Here is a 22,654-nt window from a genome sequence, read left to right on the forward strand (position 1 = left end):
CACACCTGTAATCCCAGCAGTTTGGGAGGCTGAGGCGGGCAAATCACCTGAGGTCGGGAGTTCGAGATTAGACTGACCAACACGGAGAAACCCTGTCTCTACTAAAAAAAATACAAAATTATTCAGGCATGGTGGCACATGCCTATAATCTCAGCTACTCAGGAGGCTGAGGCAGGAGAATCACTTGAATTCGGGAGGCAGAGTTTGCAGTGAGCCAAGATGGCGCCATTGCACTCCAGCCTGGGCAACAAGAGCAAAACTCTGTCTCAAGAAAAAAAAAAAAAAATCAGGTTACAAGCTGGGCAAAGTGGCCCACAGCTATAATCTGAGCACTTTGGGAGGCCAAGGGAGGAGGATCACTTGAGCCCAGGAGTTCAAGACCAGCCTGGGCAACATAGCAAGACCCCATCACTACAAAAAAATGAAAAAATTAGTCAGGCGTGGTGGCACGTTTTTGGTCCCTGCTACCTATGAGGCTGAGGTGGGAGGATCGCTTGAGCCCAGGAGTTCGAGGTTACAGTGAGCTATGATCGCACCTGAACAATGGAGCAAAACCTCAACTCTAAACATAAATAAATAAATAATAACATGTTGGCCGGGAGAGGTGGCTCGCACCTGTAATCCCAGCACTTTGGGAGGCTGAGGCGGGCAGATCACTTGAGGTCAGGAGTTAGAGACCAGTCTGGCCAACATGGTGAAACCCTGTCTTTACTAAAAATACAAAAATTAGCTGGGTGTGGTGGTATATGCCTGTAATCCCAGCTACTCGGGAGGCTGAGGCAGGAGAATCACTTGAACTCGGGAGATGAAGGTTGCAGTGAGCCAAGGTCATGCCACTGCATTCCAGCCTGGGTGACAGAGCGAGACTCCATCTCAAAAAAAGTAAAATAAATAAATAATAACATGTTTAAAAATCAGGTTACAAATGGATATTTAACAATGCAGAAATATACTTATGAAATATATTGAGTGAAAACAAAATGTTCTTGCGAATCCTATTTTGAATATAAAAGTGAACGATGTATCCCCAAACTACTAATGGTAATTATCTTTTAATTATCAGGTTATGGGTGGTTTTTATTTTCTTCTTTTTTTTTTGAGACAGATTTTTGTTCTTGTCGCCCAGGCTGGAGTGCAGTGGTGCGATCTCAGCTCACTGCAACCTCCACCTCCCGGGTTCAAGCAATTCTCCTGCCTCTGCCTCCTGAGTAGATGGGATTACAGGTGTCTGCCACCATGCCCAGCTAATTTTTGTATTTTTAGTAGAGATGGGATTTCACCATGTTGGCCAGGCTCATCTCAAACTCCTGACCCCAAGTGATCCACCCGCCTCAGTCTCCCAAAGTGCTGGGATTACAGATGAGAGCCACCACACCCAGCCTTATTTTCTTCTTTGTATTATTTTTGTGCGTTTTAGATTTTCTACAATGTTCATGTGTTCTTTCATAATTAGAAAAAGTATATCCAATAAATATTATCTGATTTAAAAAGAAACATTAAGGTTAAGTTCTGTAACACCTTGCCCCATGTGCACACACAATCACACCAATTCCTCAGTCCCTGCTGAGAGATGGGCCCCTGCTGGCCCAGGACATTGGTGGAGCGGCTATGGCTGGCAGCGCTGCCTGCAAGCTCCTGCACATCTGCATCAGCGTCAGCTTATGGCGGCGGGCATTCAGCCCGGAGCCCTAGGCCTCAGGCTTACTTCAGGACACAAATGTTCACCAGCTGGGCTCTGTAAACCCAAACACCAGCTCTGGTGCATGACTGAGGGAAGGGCAGTTAGAATGCCTCAACTGCTGGTCGGATAGACTCAAGGAAACACGGATCAGCTGACCTCGTGGCAATCTTCAACAGAGACAGCATAGAGCAGTAGGGAAAAACAAAACAATGAGCCCCAGGGCTTGGAAAGCCATAGGTCTGAATCATGACTGAGCATCTGAGCCGCTGTTTGACCTCAGGCCAGCTTTTAACCTCTCAGTCTCAGTGTTTTCTTGTCTACAAGGGGGTGTCATATTACTTATCTCTCAGGTTATAAGCATCGGATTGAATTAAATGAGCACAGAATAAAGGCTCCCTAAACAGTGGTTAATATTAAAGAGAAAGGGCCTCCTGGGCCTGTGAGACACTCAGGGTCCCAGAGCCTTAGCTCTGATGTGCAGGTAAACAGCAGCAGCATGGTAAAAACTGTAGGGAGAGAGAAGAGATGGTTCTGGCAAGGAAATGGTCACCTGGTGTTTTGCCTAGACACTTGGCTGGCACTCAACACATGCTCTGTCGGTAAGAAGAGCTACCTGCAGTGGGTCCCAGGTCCAGACTTGAGTCATTCAGCTCTTCCTCCTCTTCCCAGAAGTACTGTGGTGGCTGCAGAATCCGAGACTCTTCACTCTCTTCGCTGGGGAAGCCTGAGCCAGGGGCTCCCAGCCCAGCTCCCAGGCCCATAGTCTCACTAGGCTCCTCTGAGTCCAGTGGCTCCAAGCCAGTGGGCAGCAGGAGGTCTAGCAGGGAGGTGGAGGTGAGGCCCTCTGGGCCAGGCTCATCAGACCCAGCAGCACAGGCACCCAGGAACACTCCTGTGTAGACATAAAAGCCAGACAGTCAGGGGAGGCAAGAGAAGACAAAGACTGGTGCCAGGTTAGAGCATGTCTCAAATGACAAAGGTCCTGGGGAGGGGGGGACTTCAGTGGACACTCCCGAACACCCAGAGGCTTTGCGGGGATTCCGAGACGCTGTTTTCATTTCAAAAAGGCCAAATCGCTGAGACTTCCCTATGGCAGGGGCAAGGGGAGACAGATGGAGACAGGCAGGGGAGAGAGAGGAATCACTGAGTCAGCGTTCCACTGCGCATGTGCTCACTCAGAAAGCGCCTCCTGAGTACCCCCTCTCTGCTGGCAATTGTGCTGCATGTTTGGGGCTACAAACAGAAGTGAAGACAGGGCCCATGCTTTTAAGGACCTAGCTGTATGATTGGATGAACATGGTGTTCCCCAGGCTTCCATCCTTGGCTGAAATTTCTCCAAAACTGAATTAAGAATATGATTTGTATTTCAGCAATACAGTATCCTGAATATAGTCTTTAGTTTTTTTATTTATGGTTTTTTTTGAGATGGACTCTTGCTCTGTTGCCCAGGCTGGAGTACAGTGGTACAATCTCGGCTCACTGCAATCTCCGCCTCCCAGGTTCAAGTGATTCTCTTGCCTCAGCCCCCCGAGCAGCTGGGATTACAGGTGCCCACCACCACGCCCAGCTAATTTTTGTATTTTTAGTACAGACAGGGTTTCGCCATGTTGGTCAGGCTGGTTTTGAACTCCTGACCTCAAGTGATCTGCCCTCCTCAGCCTCCCAAAGTGCTGGCATTACAGGCATGCGCCACTGAGCCCAGCCTCTAAACGTAGTCTTTTAAAAAACCACGTGAGGTCACACAGTTCAAACCCAACCCAGTGCTGGTAATTTGATGTATTTGTTTAGAATCTTGGATTCTCTCTCTCCTAATTTACCAAAACAAGCAAATAAATGGACAGGAAAACAAATTAAAGGAGGCCTTCTTCCTCTTCTTTCACTCTCATTCTTTAAGGACAGGAATATAGCCCTATTTGCCAGTTTCACAACTTAACCTCTAACTTAATGACCTAACCACACAAATTACTAACTTGCTGTGAGGCTCCTGGAAAGCTGCTCAAGACCTCTGGGTCTCAGTCTCCTCACTAGAAAGGCAAGGAAGCTAAATGAAATGACCTCTGAATTATTTTCTAAGACTAACATTTAAGGATCTAGGGAACAGGGAATTTCACAGTCTTCCTCTTGCTCTACACCAGATGCCTACTGTGACCTGACTTGACTGTAGTGCATGGCAATTTTTAGTGATGTTTACAATAAAAATAGAGCTAATATTATTGGTGCCATGTGCTTTGCTGAGCAGGCCCTAAGCTTGATATGTGCCAATACTGTGACTGGCCACTGAAAAAAAATGAGCGTTTCAGACTGTCCTGTGAGTCTGGGTATGAGGGAGTCTGTGCACACCGTGCACCAGCCAGACAACTCACAGCCAAGAACGCAACATCCAGCCATAGGGGTGTATTCTGGGTTGTGTGGATGGCGGACAGGGAGTAGAGACTCCAGGGGAAGATAGTCAGGCCTTGAGGTCAGAGACAGGAAGATGTTCTATAACAGGAGAGAAAGGCTGGTACCAGGAAACAGGTTACACTCTGGCTTCTCTGGCTGAGCAACTTCATCACCACCAGCCTTGCTCTACTCTTCTGTGTAATAAGGACAGCACTTCCTACCATGCCTCCAGTGTGAGGGGCACCAAATGAGGTAATTCCTGAGCCATGTGTGAAAGCTGCTCTACAAAGAGCTTCACAAACCAAAGTATTCTACAAATATTGTGTTATTATCCTTTATAAAAAACAGAGACCTGTGAAGTTCATGGCCTGGGGAAAAAAAATTTTAAAAGACACCATGGTATCTTCAAATACATTAAAAGGTTGATGTGAATAAGAAGATCAGAGTGATTCTATGTGGCCTCAAAGCCAACGCTGGGGCTAAGGAGGCATCAGAGCCTTAGCATCTGACCAGGGCTAGTAACATCTGTGCCAGCCTTTAAGATCCCGTAAAGCTCTGTCTCTCAATAAAATAATTCACACGTCCAACTCTGAGCTTTAGAAAGTACCATCATAACTAGAGGGTGGGGCTGGGTGCAGTGGCTCACACCTATAAATCCCAGCAGTTTGGGAGGCCGAGGCGGGAGGATCACTTGAGGTCAGGAGGTTGAGACAAGCCTGGCCAATATGGCAAAACCCATCTCTTCTAAAACACAAAAACTAGCTGGGCGTAGTGGCACACGCATATAGTCTCCAGCTACTCAGGAGGCTAAGGCAGGAGAATCGCTTGAACCCCGAAGGCACAGGTTGCAGTGAACCAAGATGGTGCCATTGCACTCCAGCCTGGGCGACAGAGCAAGACTCTGTCAAAAAAATAAAAATAAAAATAAAAAAATAACTAAAGGGCGGGCATGCTGTGACCCTGGGCAGGTGGGAGGCACTGCTGTGTTGCCAATGCTCCTGAGGACTGCTCACAGGAGAATGCCTTCTGCCAAGTCCAAACCAAGAAGCCATCACACCCCATCCAGAATGTCTTCTGTTCGCCTCGGCACCACGTCCATGGTCAAAGATTCTGCTTCCAGGTAGGCCCTGGCTCCATGAAGCTGAAGCCATGTTCCTGGAGCCTGTGTCTGAATCCCTGACTCAAACAGAGAAACAACCATCTCATATTTTGTGGTTTCTTTGAGCCAAAGGCATTTAAAAGCCAGAGAAAGCCAAGACAATCAATTTTGGGTCCACTCCCCTTGAAGTTCCCCTTTGTTCCTGGGAGAGGATGAATTAAGAATATTGGATTCCCTCTAGCCCAGACTTTCCCATGACCTCTTCCACTCTAATTTCCTCTTTCCATCATAGGGGGACCCTAAGCTACTCTTGGATTTTTTCCTAGCCCAAATATTACAGAAGAAAGCAGTATCTATCCCCTACTAGATAGATGGGAAAGAGACAGTGTGCCAAGTCCTACCACAAAACAGAACCTTCTTAAGATTCTTCCTGAGAGGGGTTATCCAATGATGTCCCAATTAATAACCTACAATAACACACATCTTTGCAATGAGACTTTGTAGCTCCTCCCATCAAGAGATGAAATCTAATTCTCCACTCCTTGAATCTGAGCTACCTTTGTGAGTTACTACACAAGACAACGCAGGAGAAAAGATGATGTGCCATTTCCAAGGCTAGGCCTCAAGATACCTTGAATGCTTCCATTCTCTCAGGATTTTGCTCAAGGCTATCCTTCAGGAAAACGGGAGCCCATGCAGAAGACAGCCAGGTCAGCTCAGTGTCCTAGCTGAAGTCCCAAAGTGAGAGAGCCAGACAAGACCCGCAAAGGTGATAAACAGTTGATGACAAACTTGAAGGAGTTCAGCTGAGACCAGAACCACCCAGCTGATTGCAGCCTAAATTGCCAAACTACAGAATCATGAGCTAAATAAATGGCTACTGTTTAAATCCAAAGCTTTCAAAAGGACCAGCATGGAATCACCATGAGGGCTTGTTAAAACAGAGACTGTTAAGCCCACCCTAGAGTTCTGAATCCAGTTGGTCTGTGATGGGGCCCAACAATTTGCATTTCTAGCAAGTTCCCAGGTGATGCTTCTGGTCCAGGGATCAGATCTCGAGAATTGAGAATCTGAAACCACTAAATTTTGGGGTGATTTATTACACAGAAATAGCCAACTGATACATTAAGAAAAATTATAAATCGAGTTCTCCTTTTGGATCAGAGTAGTGTTTAAATGGTTAAATTCCATTCATTCATTCATCCATTCATTCATTCATTCTTCAACCGAAAAGCCTTTATTAAATGCTTTTTTGGACTAGGCATGATCCAAGGCTATGTTGCTACAGAAATAAGAAAGATATAGTCCCTGCCCCCAGAAGGGTCAGTTTCTACTACAGAGACCAGCAAGAAAACACATCATTATGCAATAGTGTACCAGTGACCATATAACTCTGTTTGAGCCACAGGGTTAGTAGGGCAGGGAGAGAGATCTCAAAGTTAGCTACTAACAGAGCTGCTCATGGCACTGTACTGACTGTGCTCAGTACACTGTGAAGGAGAAAGGAGGCTGGAGGAAATAACAGCACCGGGAGCTCAGGAACATGTGTTCAGTTTCCCATTCTCTAGGGTAGACAACCATGCCACTCAGGGGGGCACATGGCTGAAATGCCCCACACTTCACGATAAAGAAAATAGCAGGGAAGATATAGAAACATAAGTGTGTAGACATGAGAGACGCCTCCATTAGAATTACAGTCCTCATAGTGCTTCACCGCTGGAAGAAAAAGAGAGCTCTTTTACAAACCCCTAGCATTTCCCCCTGCACCCATCTGTCCCGCACACTGCCCTCTAATCAGCACTGCTCAGACTGAAATGTGTGTTAGTCACCCGAGTCTGCTGACACAGTAGGTGTGAGTGATACTGCTGGTCCCTGGATCACACTTTGAGTGACAACGCTCAGAGAGGTCTTTTTATTGATTTTATTTTTTCATTTTTATTTATTTTTGAGTTTCACTCTTGTTGCCCAGGCTGGAGCGCAATGGCGCATTCTTGGCTCACTGCAACCTCCGCCTCTCGGGTTCAAGTGATTCTCCTGCCTCAGCTTTCTGAGTAGCTGGGATTATAGGCGCCTGCCACCACACCCAGCTTATTTTTTTGTGTGTATTTTTAGTAGAGACTTAGTTTCACCATGTTGGCCAGGCTGGTCTCGAACTCCTGACCTCAGGTGATCTGTCCACCTCGGCCTCCCAAAGTGCTGGGATTACAGGTGTGAGTCACTGCGCCTGGTCAACTTTTTTTTTTTTTTTTGGAGATGGAGTTTCTCTCTTGTTGCCCAGGCTGGAGTGCAATGGCGCGATCTCAGCTCACTGCAACCTTCACCTCCCGAGTTCAAGCGATTCTCCTGTCTCAGCCTCCGGAGTAGCTGGGATTACAGGCATGTGCCACCACGCCTGGCTAATTTTGTATTTTTAGTAGAGACGGGGTGTCACCATGTTGGCCAGGCTGGTCTCAAACTCCTGACGTCAAGTAATCCGCCCACCTTGGCCTCCCAGAATGCTGGGATTATAGGCGTGAGCCACCACACCCGGCCAAGAGGTCTTTTTAAAATGCAAATCTGGTTCTATCATTCTATCATACAGGTCAGATCCTTTGAAAAGGCAGAGAAGGCTCTCATAAACTGACCATTACCTCCTCTCCCCTCTCTGTCCCCACCTTCCCCAATCATACTCTATGCTTCAGACAAACTGACTACCTGCAATTTCCAGAACACAGCCGTCTCTTTTGCCTTTGGGTCTTTGCACATGCTCTTCTGCTTGAACATCCATATCTCCCTATCTCTGTTCTGTCCCACCACCCACCTGCTAATTCTCACTCCTGCCTCCAGTCTCAGCTTCCAAGAAGCTTTTTGTGGCCACTCCAAGTCTGGATGAGGCACCACTCCTCTCTATCACAGCCTTCTCAACAAACTACTCTCACTCCACTTTTCTCACCAAATTGTAACGACCTTCACAGTGCCTCCACTGTAAATGAGAAGTCCCTTGTGTCAATTCCACTCTGGAATTCCAGTGCCTAGCACAACCTTTTACACACACTGGGGACTCAATAAAGGTATGAATAAATAATTAGTAGTCTAGTCCAACTTTCTTGTTTTACAAATGAAATAACTGAGGCCTTGTGGGATTAAGGTCAAACAGCTAGTTAATATAGGAGCTGAAATTAGCTGGTTTCTCCCCCACAAAAAGGTCTTGCGGATGCTCCAGAAGGAAGAATGGAAAGCTATTACTTGTAGGGCTGGGTACCTTCCTTCCTCCAAAGGATACAAGAAAGAAGATAATATGTAAGACAGCTTAAATATTTCATGCGCTTTAAGGGCCAGGGAAAGAAGCCAGAGCTGAAAACTAGAAGATACCCCTTTCCAAACACTGCCCAGGGTCCCCACAACCAATCCAATCAATTGAAGGAACCTCTTCTCTTGAAAAAGACCAAATTAGTAAAGTGACTCCCAATGTTTTCATCAGCAAGAATCTCTTTATTTACATTTCCATGTGGCTCCTGTGTTTGGAAATTTTTCATCTATAAACTGTACTTATTTAATAGTTATTTTCTAATTTTTGAAAAGTGAATCAGAATCATGTAATACTGCCAATCAGATGTGATACCAATTACAATTGAACTTTGGTTTCAGGTGGGCTGTGCTCTTATTAGAGGTAAAATTTCTATTAGACTGTCGATTACAAAGAAAAATATAGTCACTCCTGAGCTCCTATTCTGTGCCAAACAGTGTGTTAGGCCCTTCCTGGGGGTGCAACAAGAGACAGATGAACAAGAGACAGGCTTTGCCCTCAGGAAAATTACCAACTCTTGGGAAGTGAAATCCTAAGTTATTTAGGGGATGTCAGCCGATGCAACAGACTGCTTTGCAAAAGCAGTATCCCCAGGGCTGGCAGGGAGCCAAAATACAAGAAACAGATCTGGAAAAACTCATTTATGCATTCCAGGAAGAAAAAAGCCAACTGATGGAAAACGTTTATAACAATTAAATAATACGCACTGTATAGGTTCCCAGGGCACCCGGGCAGCCTGCCTTTGAGAGGGCCATGAACTGGAGATCTTTATCTGCATGCTCCAACCTCCAGCAGGTATGCTGGGAAAGATATTACTTCAGCCTTGTTAGAAAAGGGTAAACTGATTCTCCCTAAGAATTTTGAAATTCACTCTCTACAAACACTGAAGGATTAAACACGGGTTGTCTCTCAAACCTTGGCACTCTCTCTCAGAGCTGAACTGTGACATGGCAGGGAGAGGCTGTGGCATGGCAGGGGGAGGCTGCTGCCGTCTACACCCTACCCTGGCTCCTCGGAGTGGCTTGGAACTCAAGAAGACTGCTCTGCCCTCTCCAGGTCAGTGTGCCCAGAGGAGCCTGTTTCCTTCCCCACTCTAGGGGATAAAACTTTCTAGTCAGTCCAGCTCTCTGTGCACAGGACTGTGGTCTGGTGTGTTTGCCAGGCCTCTTCCCTGTCATTTCCATGGCTCCAGTGAGCCCCCACCTCTCTAGGCTCTCTCAGCTGTCAAGCCAGGAACCACAACCTTTCTCTAACATCTCTCCCTTTCCTTCTTTGTCTTCCCTTACCAATGGTCTGATAGGAATTGGCAAAGATTTTGAAAACCCTACTGAAGAAAAAGGAATCTGGTATTTTCTGGTTTTTCATTCCTTTTCCAGTAAAAAGTTTCATTTTCTTAAAGTTATTTTTCCCTCTAATAACTGTTTTGTCTTTATATAGACCTTGATATTTTCAAAGGCCTTGGCAATGGGTAATTATTTAAGTAATTACAAGAGGTTACTTCTTTTCAAATTTGCCCACCATAAGATGACACCAAAATAGTAGCTGAGACCTAGCCATTCTGTGTATAATTAGTTTTGCACTTAATAATTAATCTACCTTAATTGAGACCCCACCTGACTTAAAATTTCAGAATTACACTCTGCGTGTGATTGATTTCCTTTTTCCCTCAGCACCTATAATTTTCTGTTACATCATCACACCCAACAGAGGAGAGAGAAAAAGATGGCACATGAAAAGGATTAGGGGATCAGCCTCAAAGAACTGAAAATCCGACCCAAACAAACACAGAAAGAGGGAAAGGAAGCAGGCTGACATTTGGAGAGGTGAAAAAAACAAGACCCCAGCCATCCTCATGTTTTATTGTACCTTTCCAAATCAGTCCCTGCAATCTGCTCCTGGTGCAAACCTCCTTTCTGATTTTCACCATTAGCTACACCCCATCTTTCCCCTAAGCAGGGGCTTTGAAGTCCAGTCTCCCTAAGCTCTTGGCAGACACCAACATGGGAGGGGCCATGCAGCATCTGTCACACAGCCCCTTACCCTTGAGTGTCAGTGACAACAGGAACTGCCGAGCACAGTTACGCTACCTCCACTCCGTAAGCACCAGAGAAACAACGCTGACAGGTCTCCGAAGAGCTTCCACACAAAGGTGTGTAAGAAAGAGACACACTGCTAGACACACACACATGGCCTCCAAGCATGGGCTAAGAAGTGCGTCATGAAGAGCATGCATGGGAGAGAGAAGCAGGGAGGCAGGCTGCCCACAGTCCTCACTGCTGGTCACATAAGCACATGGGCAGTTACAGCTGGGCCTGGGTCCTTACGGATGTTGCTCGCCAGTTCTGGTTTACAACTGTCACACAAAGAAGTAGCAGATCAATCGATTGATGTTTGTTTGTTGAATATCGCCTTCTTCCAAAGACGATTTAAGGCGTGAAGGAACGGGTGGGTTTGTGTGTGTCTGAGCCAACACTGATGGACATGTTTTTCTGTGCACACCACCTAGGGCCTTTCTTCATCCCTAGACTGACCGTGGAGAAAGTGTACCCTCCCTGAACTGAGCCTTCCCATGAAATGCACAGGAATGTGTGAGGGACTGCTTTCCTCTCCCAGCCATTTACCCTGGAATTCTGCCACTCGGAGCCCCAGGGTCATGGCCCATCTCAAGCAAAGACTGTTCCTCCCTTCCCATAGAGACCCTTCAGTAGTTTCTCTTTCACTCACACACATCTGGACATAAAGTGCCTGTGTCTTCATGGGCCGGCTGTGTGGGAAATGTCCTGTGCACACTCCTACATGCACATACACACATCATACTAAAGCGCTATTCTGATGTGTGCATTAGAAGTGAAGTTACTCACAGCTGGCTGAGTGTGTACAGGCACACATGCACACTTGCTCATCCGGAGTGTGTACAGGCACACATGCACACTTGCTCATCCGGGTACTCCTCCAGCAGCACCAGTCACACCTTAACATACACCGTAACACACTCCCTCTGCTGCGCCACTGTGTGCAGGAGCTGCTCAGCTATGACCTTATTTGACCCACCTTTGCAGACAGCCCTTCTCCCCGCCATTTCCATAGTGGCCGCCTGCCTCATGGGCTGTCACACCCCATGCCCACCTTCCTACACACCCCCTCCACTAAATCCCCGTCTGCGCTGGAAGCCATCAGGAGGCCCGTCTCTTTCTCTCTCAGGCAGACAGATCCCTTTCACACCTGTGCCACACCCCCAGCCCGCCACGCACCCACACGGCCCGCCGCCCGGCGTCGCTGCTGAATGGAAACCACACATCCGAGTCTCACACCTCCCTCGTGTGTGAGCTGCGTGGGAGCCTCCCGCCGTGTGCTGTCACGGGCCTTCCGTGGCTGTACGCCCGTTTTTGTCAGCTCCTAATCGAGTCGCCCAGAACAGTGGAGAATATCCATTCACCGTGACACACTCACACACTCCCTCCCGGCAACGCCACGCGTAAACAGCCACCCGCGCCTCAGCGAACCGCCCCACACTCCGCCGGCAGCCCCTGGGACCTTCACAATGCAGCCTCCTCCCCGCGTAGCTGTCACACACGCCCCCTCCCCCGAGTGCGCAGGCATACAATACACACTCGCACACACACATGCACACGCACACACATGCACACCCACACGTGCGCGCCCCCCCGGCCTGCGAGGCAGTAGCCTGCGCACCTGCCCCTGCGAGCCACGGCGTGGGGACCACCGTGCTGTGTCCCAGCTTCACCGCCGCGCCTCGGTCAAGGGGTCGCCCCGCACGCCAGGCGCCCGCCGCGGCCCCCCACGCACCCACTCCGCGTGCGCGCGTGTCGGGGCGGCGCCGCGGCCCGGCCGGGACACGCTCGCTCCCGGCCTCGCCGCACGCTGGTCCCTTTGTTGGCGGCCCGGGGAGCTGTCCAGCACCGCGCCCGCGCCGCCGCCCGCCCGCCCGCGCCCGGGCCCGGGCCCGGAGCGCACTCACCCCCAGCCAGCAGCAGCAGCAGCAGCAGCGGCAGCAGCGGCGGCAGCCTGGCGGCCCGCAGTAGCCGGCCCATGGTGCAGCCGTCGCCGCCCGCAGCCGCAGCGGCGCGGCGCCCGGGCCCGCGTCAGGGGCCGCGCGGGCGGCGGCGGCGGCGCGCGCCCGTCCCATTGGTTCACGTGGCCGTCACTCAGGCCCGGCCCCGCCCGGCCGCGTGCCGCGGGCGCGCCCCCGCGGAGAATAAGCGGACGCGCGGGTGGCCGCCCCTCCGCCCGTCCCCCCGACGCCAGGCCGTCCAATCAGCACCGCGGAGGCTAGGGGGCTTGGCCCGGCCGCCCGCAGACCCGGGCCTCGCACCTCGCGCCCGGGTGCTTCTGTCTCCCCGAGCCGTCACCCGTTCCCTGGGAAGCAGAGTGGGCAACTGCGGCAGATGGGACTGATGGGACGAGGACGACGCGGGGAAATGACTGAGGGTGGACAGAGGCATGGGGTAAGGAAAGACTTCTCAGGGTACTTAGATTGGGCGAGCCCTGAAGGCGAACCTGAGAGCAAAGAACTGGAGTTTAGAGCCAGGCAGTCCGGCTCAGGTTCAGACTGGTTTCGAGACCTTGAGGAAATCTCTTCTCACCTCTGGGCCCCACTTGCCCCATTTGCTAACTGGGGGATTTTAGATTATGAGAGCAGTGCTGACTTCTCTAACATGTGCTCCATTTTGGCAACTGAAGATCCTTAATGTGCCAAGCACTGTAGTGGTAAATAAAACAGGCACATCCCTTGTCCTCATAGTTTCGGCTAGTAGAGAAAACAGACTGAAAAACAAAATGGATACACAAAACAAAATGCTCCTATGATTGCAATTGGTAGTCTGTTAAGGAGTGTAAGAGGCTGGGAGACAGCACAGAGGGGAACCTTATGCTTGCCTTCTTGAAGAAACAGCATTTAAGGTAAGCTGGCTGGCATCTGGAAGGATGAGTGGGTATTAGGCAGGAGATTGGGTTTGGGAGAGAACGTACAAGGCAGAGGGGAAAGCCCACTGATAGAGTTCCTGAGTGAGAAAGAAGCTCAGCCTCTTTAAGGGAGAGAAAAGCCCTGACTACCCTTTTAGAATTACTGCAGCTTAAATATACAGCAACCATAATTTTGTGGAATGTTACTTTATATATAGCATATTAGGAAAACATTTCTTTAAAATAACAAATCATTATATTGAATATGCTTTTTCAAAGTATATCCTCACCCCCCTATGCAGGGGGATAGCATCAGACATTGGAGATGATCTCATGGGACTCTTCCAGGCTAAATATTAATACTTAGGAAAAATAGGAGTTGGGGGTGGAGAAGCATAGGGAAGAAATGGGTTCCAGGCAAAAGAAAGAACATGAGCAAAATATAGCACCTTTTATTTGATGGGTGTTAGGGGTACTAGAAAAGTGGCTGTCGGCTGGCCTTGGAAAAGAGAAATCCAGGGTGTGTCCACCCAGCTTCCCTCTTCTTCTTTCCTCCTCTGAGGATGAAAGGAGCATCCCTTTGGTTTTTTGTTTTGTTTTTCTGTTAAAAGAAACAAAGACCTTAGAAGCAAACAAGAAATGGAAGGAAACATCCTCAATTCCATTAAAGGTATCTCCCAGAAACCCTTATTATCGTACTTAATGGTGAAACCATACTTAATGATGAAACATTAGTAACTTTCTCTTTTAAGTGAATGGAACCAAAGAATCCTCACTACCACCACAATGATTGAATGTTCTATAAGGGACACTGCAACAAGGCCTGATAGAAGAAATGGGATGAACGTATTGGGGGAAAACTTGGTAAAACTCATTATTTGCAGGTTTATCTAGGAAATGCAAGATCATCAGTTGGCAAAATAATTGAAAACCAATGAGTTCAGCAAGATTGCTGGATACAAGATAACATACAGAAATCAATAGCTTTGCTGTGTATCCTCAATAACTACTTAGAAAATGTAGTAGGAGAAAAGATTGCAATCACAGCAACAATTATTAAAAACCAGGAATAAACCAAACCAGATATGTAGATCTAAATGAAGAAAACTCTAAAGCTGCCGGGGATGGTGGCATGCGCCTGGAATCCCTGCTACCTGGGGGAGACTGAGGCAGGAGGATGGATCACTTGAGGCTAGGGGTTTGAGACCAGCTTTGGCAACTTGGTGAGATCCCCATCTCTAAATAAATAAATTAGCCGGGTGTGGTGGTTCATGTCTGTAATCCTACCTACTTGGGAGGCTGAGGTGGGAGGATCACTTGAGCCCAGGAGTTTAAGACCAACCTGGGCAACAAAGCAAGAGGCCATCTCTATGAAAAATTTTAAAATTAGCCAGGCATGGTGGCACACACCTGTAGTCCTAGTTACATAGGAGGCTGAGGTGGGAAGATGGCTTGAGCACAGGGGTTCAAGGCTGCAGTGAGCTATGATTGTGCCACTGCACTTCAGCCTCGGTGACAGAGTGAGACCCTGTCTCAAAAAAAGAAAAAAAAAATTAAGTGAAGGCAATTCACAGAATGGGAAGATACATTTGGAAATCATGTATCTAGAATATACAAAGAATTTTTACAAGTCAATAATAAAGACAACCCAATTTTTAAAAATGGGCAAAGATCTGAATATACATTCCTCCAAATGTAATAAGCACAAGAAAACGTGCTCAATCTCATTAACCATCAGATAAATGCAAATCAAAACCACAATAAGAAACTACTTCTCAGGCTGGGTACGGTGGTTCATGCCCTGTAATCCCAGCACTTTGGGAGGCCAAGGGGGGGGCAGATCACCTGAGGTCGGGAGTTCGAGACCAGCCTGACCAACATGGAGAAACCCCATCTCTACTAAAAATACAAAATTAGCCAGGTGTGGTGGCTCATGCCTGTAATCCCAGCTATTCAGGAGGCTGAGGCACGAGAATCACTTGAACCCAGGGGGCGGAGGTTGCAGTGAGCTGAGATCTCACCACTGCACTCCAGCCTGGGTGACAAAGCAAGACTCTGTCTCAAAAAAAAGGAAACCACTTCGCATCCCACTAAGGTGGGTGGCTAGAATAAAAAAGAGAGACCACTTGTTATATAGGATGTAGAGAAAGAACCCTCCTCGTGCACTGCTGATGGGAATGTAAAACAGTGCAGCTGCTTTGGACATAGGCAGTTTCTCAAAAGAGTTACCTCTATGATCTCATAATTCCACTCCTAATACACAAATAAGAGCATAGAAAACATATGTCTAGTCAAATACCTTATGGGAATGTTCATAGCAGCATTAGTCATAATAATGAAGAGGTGGAAACAACCCAAATTCTCATCAACTGATGAATGCATAAATAAAATGTAGCATACCCATACAATGGAATGTTGGTCAGCAATACAAAGAAATAAAGTACTGACACATGCTACGACATGGATGAACCTTGAAGACATTCTTTTTTTTTTTTTTTTTTTTTTGAGATGGAGTCTCACTCTGTCGCCCAGGCTGGAGTGCAGTGGCCGGATCTTAGCTCACTGCAAGCTCCGCCTCCCGGGTTCACGCCATTCTCCTGCCTCAGCCTCCCGAGTAGCTGGGACTACAGGCGCCCGCCGCCTCGCCCGGCTAGTTTTTTGTATTTTTTTTAGTAGAGACGGGGTTTCACCATGTTAGCCAGGATGGTCTCGATCTCCTGACCTCGTGATCCGCCCGTCTCGGCCTCCCAAAGTGCTGGGATTACAGGCTTGAGCCACCGCCCCCGGCCGAAAACATTATTCTAAGTGAAAGAAGCCCATCACAAAAGACTACATATTATATGATTCAATTTTTATGAAATGTCCAGAATAGGTAAATCTTTAGCAATAGAAAGCAGATTAGTGGTTGCCTAGGGCTGGTGGGGGAGGAAGAAGAGTAACTGCTAATGGGTATGGGTTTTTTTGGGAAGGAGGGGAGTGATGAAAACGTAAAAGTGTGATAATTTGCACAACTGCAAATGTGCTAAAACCATTGAGTTGTACATTTTTAAAATTATTTATTTATTTATTTATTTTTGAGATGGAGTCTTGCTCTGTTGCCCAGGCTGGAGTGCAGTGGCGTGACCTTGGCTCACTACAACCTCCTCCTCCCGGGTTCAAGCGATTCTCCTGCCCCAGCCTCCTGAGTAGCTGGGATTACAGGTGTGCGCTGCCACACCCGGCCAAGTTGTACATTTTAAATTATGTGGTATGTAAACTATATCTCAATCAACCTGTAAAAAAACACAAGATTACCCAAGCTCACATTTTATCTTGGGTTTTTTTGTTTGTCTGAGACAGGGTCTTGATCTGTCACCAAGGCTGGAGTGCAGGGGCACCATCATAGCTCACTGCAGCCTCTATCTCCCAGGCTCAACTGATCCTCCTGCTTCAGCTCCCAGAGCAGCTGGGATTACAGGTTTTTGCCACCACGCCCAGCTAACTGTTGTATTTTTTGTGGAGATGGGGTCTCACTATGTTTCCCAGGCTGGGCTCAAGCGATCCATCCACATTGGCCCCCCAAAGTGCTAGGATTGTAGGCATAAGCCACCTCGCTGGCATATATTATCTTTAACATACAAACACACACACACATATATACACACACACATTATGTAATATCGGTATATTATAAATGTTTACATATATGTATCACATCCTTCAGCATCTTGTTTTTTCATTCATAATTATCTTTCAAATTAATCCATTAATAAATTCTATCGCAAGAATAAAAAAAAATCTAATTTTCCAGTCCTAGAGTAAACACCAATGGAAAAGCCTCACTGTGGTCCTGTATACCTTGTTGGCTGTCCATTTCACACGCTCCTCGGAGCCAAACTTCTCATGTGTTTTCTCCATGTGCAATTTCTACCTCCTCACCTCCCGTTTATTCTACCTGCACTCCAACCTGGCTTCCACTGTCACCAAGGGATTGAAACTGCTGGACGAGGCCACAGCAACTCCCACATTACCACAAAGCTTGTATTTCAAAGGTGCACATCTAAACTAGGATGTCTGGCTGGGCACGGTGGCTCACACCTGTAATCCCAGCACTCTGGGAGGCTGAGGTGGGTGGATCACTTGAGGTCAGGAGTTTGAGACCAGCCTGGCCAACATAGTGAAACCCTGTCTCTACTAAAAATACAAAAAAAAAAAAAAATTAGCTGGGCATGGTGGCGCACACCTGTAATCCAAGCTACTCAGGGGGCTGAGGCAAGAGAATTGCTTGAACCTGGGAGGTGGAGGTTGCGGTGAGCTGAGATTGTACCACTGCACTCCTGGGTGACAGAGAAAGCCTGCGCGACAGAGCAAGACTCAGTCTCTAAATAAATAAATAAGGATGTCTGAAGGTTGATGACATCATTATAAATGTTTACATTTTTTCTTCAGAAGCACATAAAATGGTGATTGTTATCTTCAATGGCATCTTACATTCAATGAAACATGGTAGTAGGCAGGTTTGTCATTTCACCTGATCTTTCAGCTACATTGGCCAACTGACCTCAATCTTCTGGAAATTTCTTCTTCTTCTGGCTTCCACAAACACCCTTCTCCCCTGGTTTTTCTGCCACATTTTCCTCCTGTCTCCTTTGCTGTTTCAAATGATGGGTGTCACGTCGCCTTCCAGATTTTTTTTTTTTTGAGATGGAGTCTTGCTCTGTTGCCCAGACTGGAGTGCAGTGGCACAATCTCGGCTCACTGCACCCTCTGCCTCCTGGGTTCAAGCAATTCTCCTGCCCAGCCTCCCGAGTAGCTGGGATTACAGGCACACACCACCATGCCCAACTAATTTTTGCAATGACTGCACCTCATGCCCACACCTCTCCTCAGTGGCCTGCCTCTGTGGCAGCTATGATGACTGCCCCTTATGCCCACACCTCTGCTCAGTGGTCCAGACTCAACCTGCCTGCAGACTTCACATTTCTACTTGGAGACCTAAAAGGCCTGTCTAGCCAACATGTTTGAAACAAAGCTCCCGGCTTTCCCTACTAAACTTCAACCTATTTCCCCAGCCACATACCTGGTCATCCAGGGTTTTTCCTTTTTGCTCCACCCCTACATCTTACTCATCACTAAATCTTGTCTAATCTACCTGCAAAATACACCTATGTCCACTTTCCCCCATCTCCACCATCACCCAAGTCTCCACTCTTTCGCCCTTTCTCCTCTCAGTATGATTTGGTAGCCAGCCAGCTCTCCAAGACTGCTGGACCGCTGCTGTCCTGAACACCCTCTTGCTGGCTGCCTGCTGTGCCGGACTAGAACCTCCTTAGAGCACAAGTCCTGTGTGACCCAGACTCTGGCCACAATCCTTGCCCCGCCCTATACTTCAGCCCGTTTTCCTGTGGCCGGCACCTTTTCCTTTAAAAAGTCACTCCAGGCTCAACATGGTGGCGCAGGCCTGTAATCCCAGCACTTTGGTAGACCAAGGTGGGAGTATCGCTTGAGCCCAGTTCAAGACCAGCCTGGGCAACATAGTGAGAGCTCATTGCCACCAAAAACTTAAAAAAATTAGCCAGGTGTAGTGGTGCATGCCTGTAGTCCAGGCTACCCGGGGCGATTGCTTGAGCCCGGGAGGTCGATGCTGCAGTAAGCTATGACTGCACCATTGCACTCTAGCCTGGGTGATTGAGAACTTACCTCAAAAAAAAAAAAGTTCAAGAAGGGAAAACTTGGACAAGACAGATGTCAGAATCCCATCTGGGAACTGCAATCCCTCTGGCAGCCCATCAGCATCTCTGGGTGAGGTGGTGGATGGTACTGCCCCATTGGGAGGTGGGCTACACCACCTCTAGTCCTTCTATACATATGTCTAACTAAGATTTCCATGAATTCCACTTAGATATCACAGAGGCAGTAACAGCAAACCAAGTTCCATGGGGACATCCATATCATTTTTGCTTTCTCTACATCCACAAACAAAACAGCTTTTTTAACCCAACCTATCTCCTACAGAACTCTAAAGGGAGAAGGTGGAAAGGGCCTTCAGAGGAAGTCCAGGTTACTTATTAAAGCAGAATGGAAGCCAACAAATACCAGCGTTTATATTTTATTCAACTTTATTAAAAATTAAAACTACAGAAACCAAACTTAATGCACGAATAAGAGAGTGGGGAAACAGGCAGCAATGGCAGCTGGTAATGAGTGGATAATCCACATGACTCACATCCCATCCCTGCGACTTAGGAGCCCAGGCTGCTGCGCTGGCACTGTTGTGCCCTCTTCCACCAGAGGGACACAGAAACCTGCAGGAGACTGAAAAGATTACAAACATCTTCAACCAGCTCTCTGGCCAAAGGTTGCAGAAGCAGCCTGAATACGAAACTCACACCAAGAGGGCAGCAGCTCTCCTGACATCCACGTAAGGAGGCTAACACCTAAACCACGCGCAGGCATCCTGAACTCACACCTATGATCCAAGGTACTGAGTGGAGACAAAGCACTCGGAGGTGGCAAGATGTTCAGCAACCAAGTAAGAAACACTGGCAAGGAATCCCACCCAGAAGGTGAGAAGCACAAAGCAGGCTTGGAGAAACGAATAGTCATGCCAGGTGCAGCCAGACATCCTGCTACAAGCCCTGACCCTAGCACCCCAAGTTCATCGAGTGCTCTGGTTTTGTGCCCATAAAGCACAGAGGGCACTGATCACTCAGTCTGACTGCCTCAAACCAAATCTTTGTGGATGGCGCAGGACCTCAGAACTGCTGCAGGATCATCTTCCTTTTCAGGTCGTGGCTAAACTTGTTCATCCTGAAGAGCTCACTGTCATAAAATGCAGAGAGGTTGTGGATGTTGATCTGACGAGCCTGCAAGGAGGAAGTGTCCAATGAACCATCAGTGTTGTGAGAACAGGCTGTTTCCAGAGCACCCATATACAATGCACTTTCAGACACCATCACCTCTATTTACGGGAGGAAAATATCCAGGAGTGGAGAGGCCGATTAAGGGGCTTCAAATCTCTGCTGTGCAAGCTGCGCGTGTAAACTGAGACAAGTTATTTGGCTGCCCTGTATCTGTCTCCACCTCTGTACAACAGGAAGGCAGTAACAAGACTCACCTCACTCCCCTGCTGTCAGACTACAGGCACAGAACTGGACTCAACAGACTGTAAGCATTCAATAAACGGCCCACCCACTTCACGACCCAGTATGACGGAGCCCCTTCAGGGGACTGGCAGCTCCCAAGGCAGCAAACTCCGACCCTCACACTTCCCTTCTAGGCCCATACCTTATCCACCAAGTCCTTCTCAGGAACCTCAATAGTGTCCTGCTGGGCCCCAAAGCGGTTGCGCTGATATGTCACCTGCTCTGCCACTAACTGCTTCAGTATGAAGAGCAACAGCTCATTGTTGTCACGCCGGAATGAAAGGTAGCGGGCAAAAGTCTGCAGGAAAAAAGCCTCAGTCAAACACCCGCTCCCACTATGCCTGCCACACTCCCTTTACCTGATGTGCTAGCACCCAGGTCAGACAGGCTGCCGCTGCTGGGTGCACGTCCAGGCCAGAGCCTCGGATACCCACGTGTGGCCGGCCTCCTTCTCTTGCCCGTCAGGCCCCTACCTCGGAACACACCTACCTTACGCATGCTGCGCATGACGCTGAACTTCTGAGTGTCTATGAAGCTCTCCAGCATCACGCGGATGGCCATGTTGACATCGTCTTCGATCACATAGTCCCGGAGATGGATGCGCGCGTGGGCCTCCGCCATGCGGATCATGGACTCGATGTGCCGCACCGTAATGGGGATGCTGCCTGTCGCCTGGAGAGAAGCACGTCAGGTCTTTTACGGGCAGGAAAGAGAGGCAAGGAAAATAAAACATCGGCGCTCTTAGCACCCAGAGCCAAGAAGACCCATCTGACAGTGCCACAGCAGAAATGCAGAATGCTTGACTGCGCTGCCCAGTGAATGCACACTTCCTATCCCTCCTCGAAACTGGAGGATGCCGGTGGACGCTGCATGCTTACCGCCTGTCACCATCACACCTGCACAGTTCTGTTCCCGCCAGCTGACTTCTATACATCTCAGAGGCTGTTATATTTGTGGAAAGCTGTATTGGTTATTGTCACACACTAAATATCGAATAATCCTGTGCAATGTAAGTGCAAAAAAAAGTAGTTGTTTGTAGGAAAACTAAATTGAATGATATGAAAAAACTTGGTAAAGTTAAAAGGCAGAAATTTAAAAAGCTGCTGTGTTGATTGGGTGTGGCTGAGGCAGCAATCTACAAGAACTCGGCATTCCCATGGCTTGCAAGCTGCCTTTAAGTTTCCGCTCCACTATGAATGAGCCAAAGAACTTTTGTTCATTTGCTTGACATTTACACAAAGTCAATATGGAACTTAATAAGCACGTCAACAATTAAGGCCCCAGCCCTATACCGAGACAAATGAATGCACATTTAAATTTCATCTAAAACAAAATGGTTAAGGTATATATTAATACCTATCATTTTTTGTTTTTATTTTTATTTGAAACAGGGTCTCACTCTGTCACCAAGGCTAGAGTGCAGTGGTGCCATCATAGCTCACTGCAGCTTGAACTCCTGGGCTCAAGTAGATCCTTCTTCCTTAAGCCTCCTGAGTAGCTGGGACTACAGGCACAAACCACCAGGCCCAGCTATTTTTTTTTTTTTTTTTTTTTTGAGACGGAGTCTCGCTCTGCCGCCCAGGCTGGAGTGCAGTGGCTGGATCTCAGCTCACTGCAAGCTCCACCTCCCGGGTTCCCGCCATTCTCCTGCCTCAGCCTCCCCAGTAGCTGGGACTACAGGCGCCCGCCACCTCGCCCGGCTAGTTTTTTGTATTTTTTTTAGTAGAGATGGGGTTTCACCATGTTAGCCAGGATGGTCTCGATCTCCCGACCTCGTGATCCGCCCGTCTCGGCCTCCCAAAGTGCTGGGATTACAGGCTTGAGCCACCGCGCCTGGCCTTAAAACATTTTTTGTAGAGAAAGGGCCTCACTATGTTGCCAAGCCTGGTCTTGAACTCACCTCAAGCAATCTTCCTGCCTTGGCCTCCCAAAGTGCTGGGATTAGAGGCATGAATCACTGTACCCAACCTTCGTTTTTTGTTTTTGAGATGGGGTCTCACTCTGTCACCCAGGCTGGAGTGCGGAGGTGCGATCTCAGCTCACCTCTGCCTCCCAGGTTCAAGTGATTCTCCTGCCTCTTTGGGTTTCACCATGTTGGTCAGGCTGGTCTCGAACTCCTGACATGATCCTCCCACCTCGGCCTCCCAAAGTGCTGGGAT

The 22,654-nt window shown here is 48.2% G+C and overlaps 1 protein-coding gene across 2 annotated transcripts in view; it reads right to left on the bottom strand.

Moving 5' to 3' along the window:
- The window catches only part of LOC126949096 (DNA replication licensing factor MCM2), a 75,291-nt gene that overhangs the window by 31,081 nt on the left and 21,556 nt on the right, over positions 1–22,654 (bottom strand). Inside the window, exons 14-16 of one of the 2 annotated variants that reach the window (XM_050781595.1) lie at positions 20,985–21,167; positions 20,638–20,793; positions 19,452–20,216 (exon numbers count right to left, since the gene is read on the bottom strand). In XM_050781595.1, the coding sequence (XP_050637552.1) occupies positions 20,106–20,216; positions 20,638–20,793; positions 20,985–21,167 (450 nt within the window). In that variant the 3' untranslated portion in view covers positions 19,452–20,105. Of the gene's footprint in view, positions 1–2,294; positions 2,574–12,427; positions 12,536–19,451; positions 20,217–20,637; positions 20,794–20,984; positions 21,168–22,654 lie in introns of those variants that run through there. The other variant, XM_050781594.1, reaches the window with a different exon arrangement.

The sequence above is a fragment of the Macaca thibetana genome, chromosome 2 (assembly GCF_024542745.1).
Source record: "Macaca thibetana thibetana isolate TM-01 chromosome 2, ASM2454274v1, whole genome shotgun sequence".
Taxonomy (NCBI): domain Eukaryota; kingdom Metazoa; phylum Chordata; class Mammalia; order Primates; family Cercopithecidae; genus Macaca; species Macaca thibetana.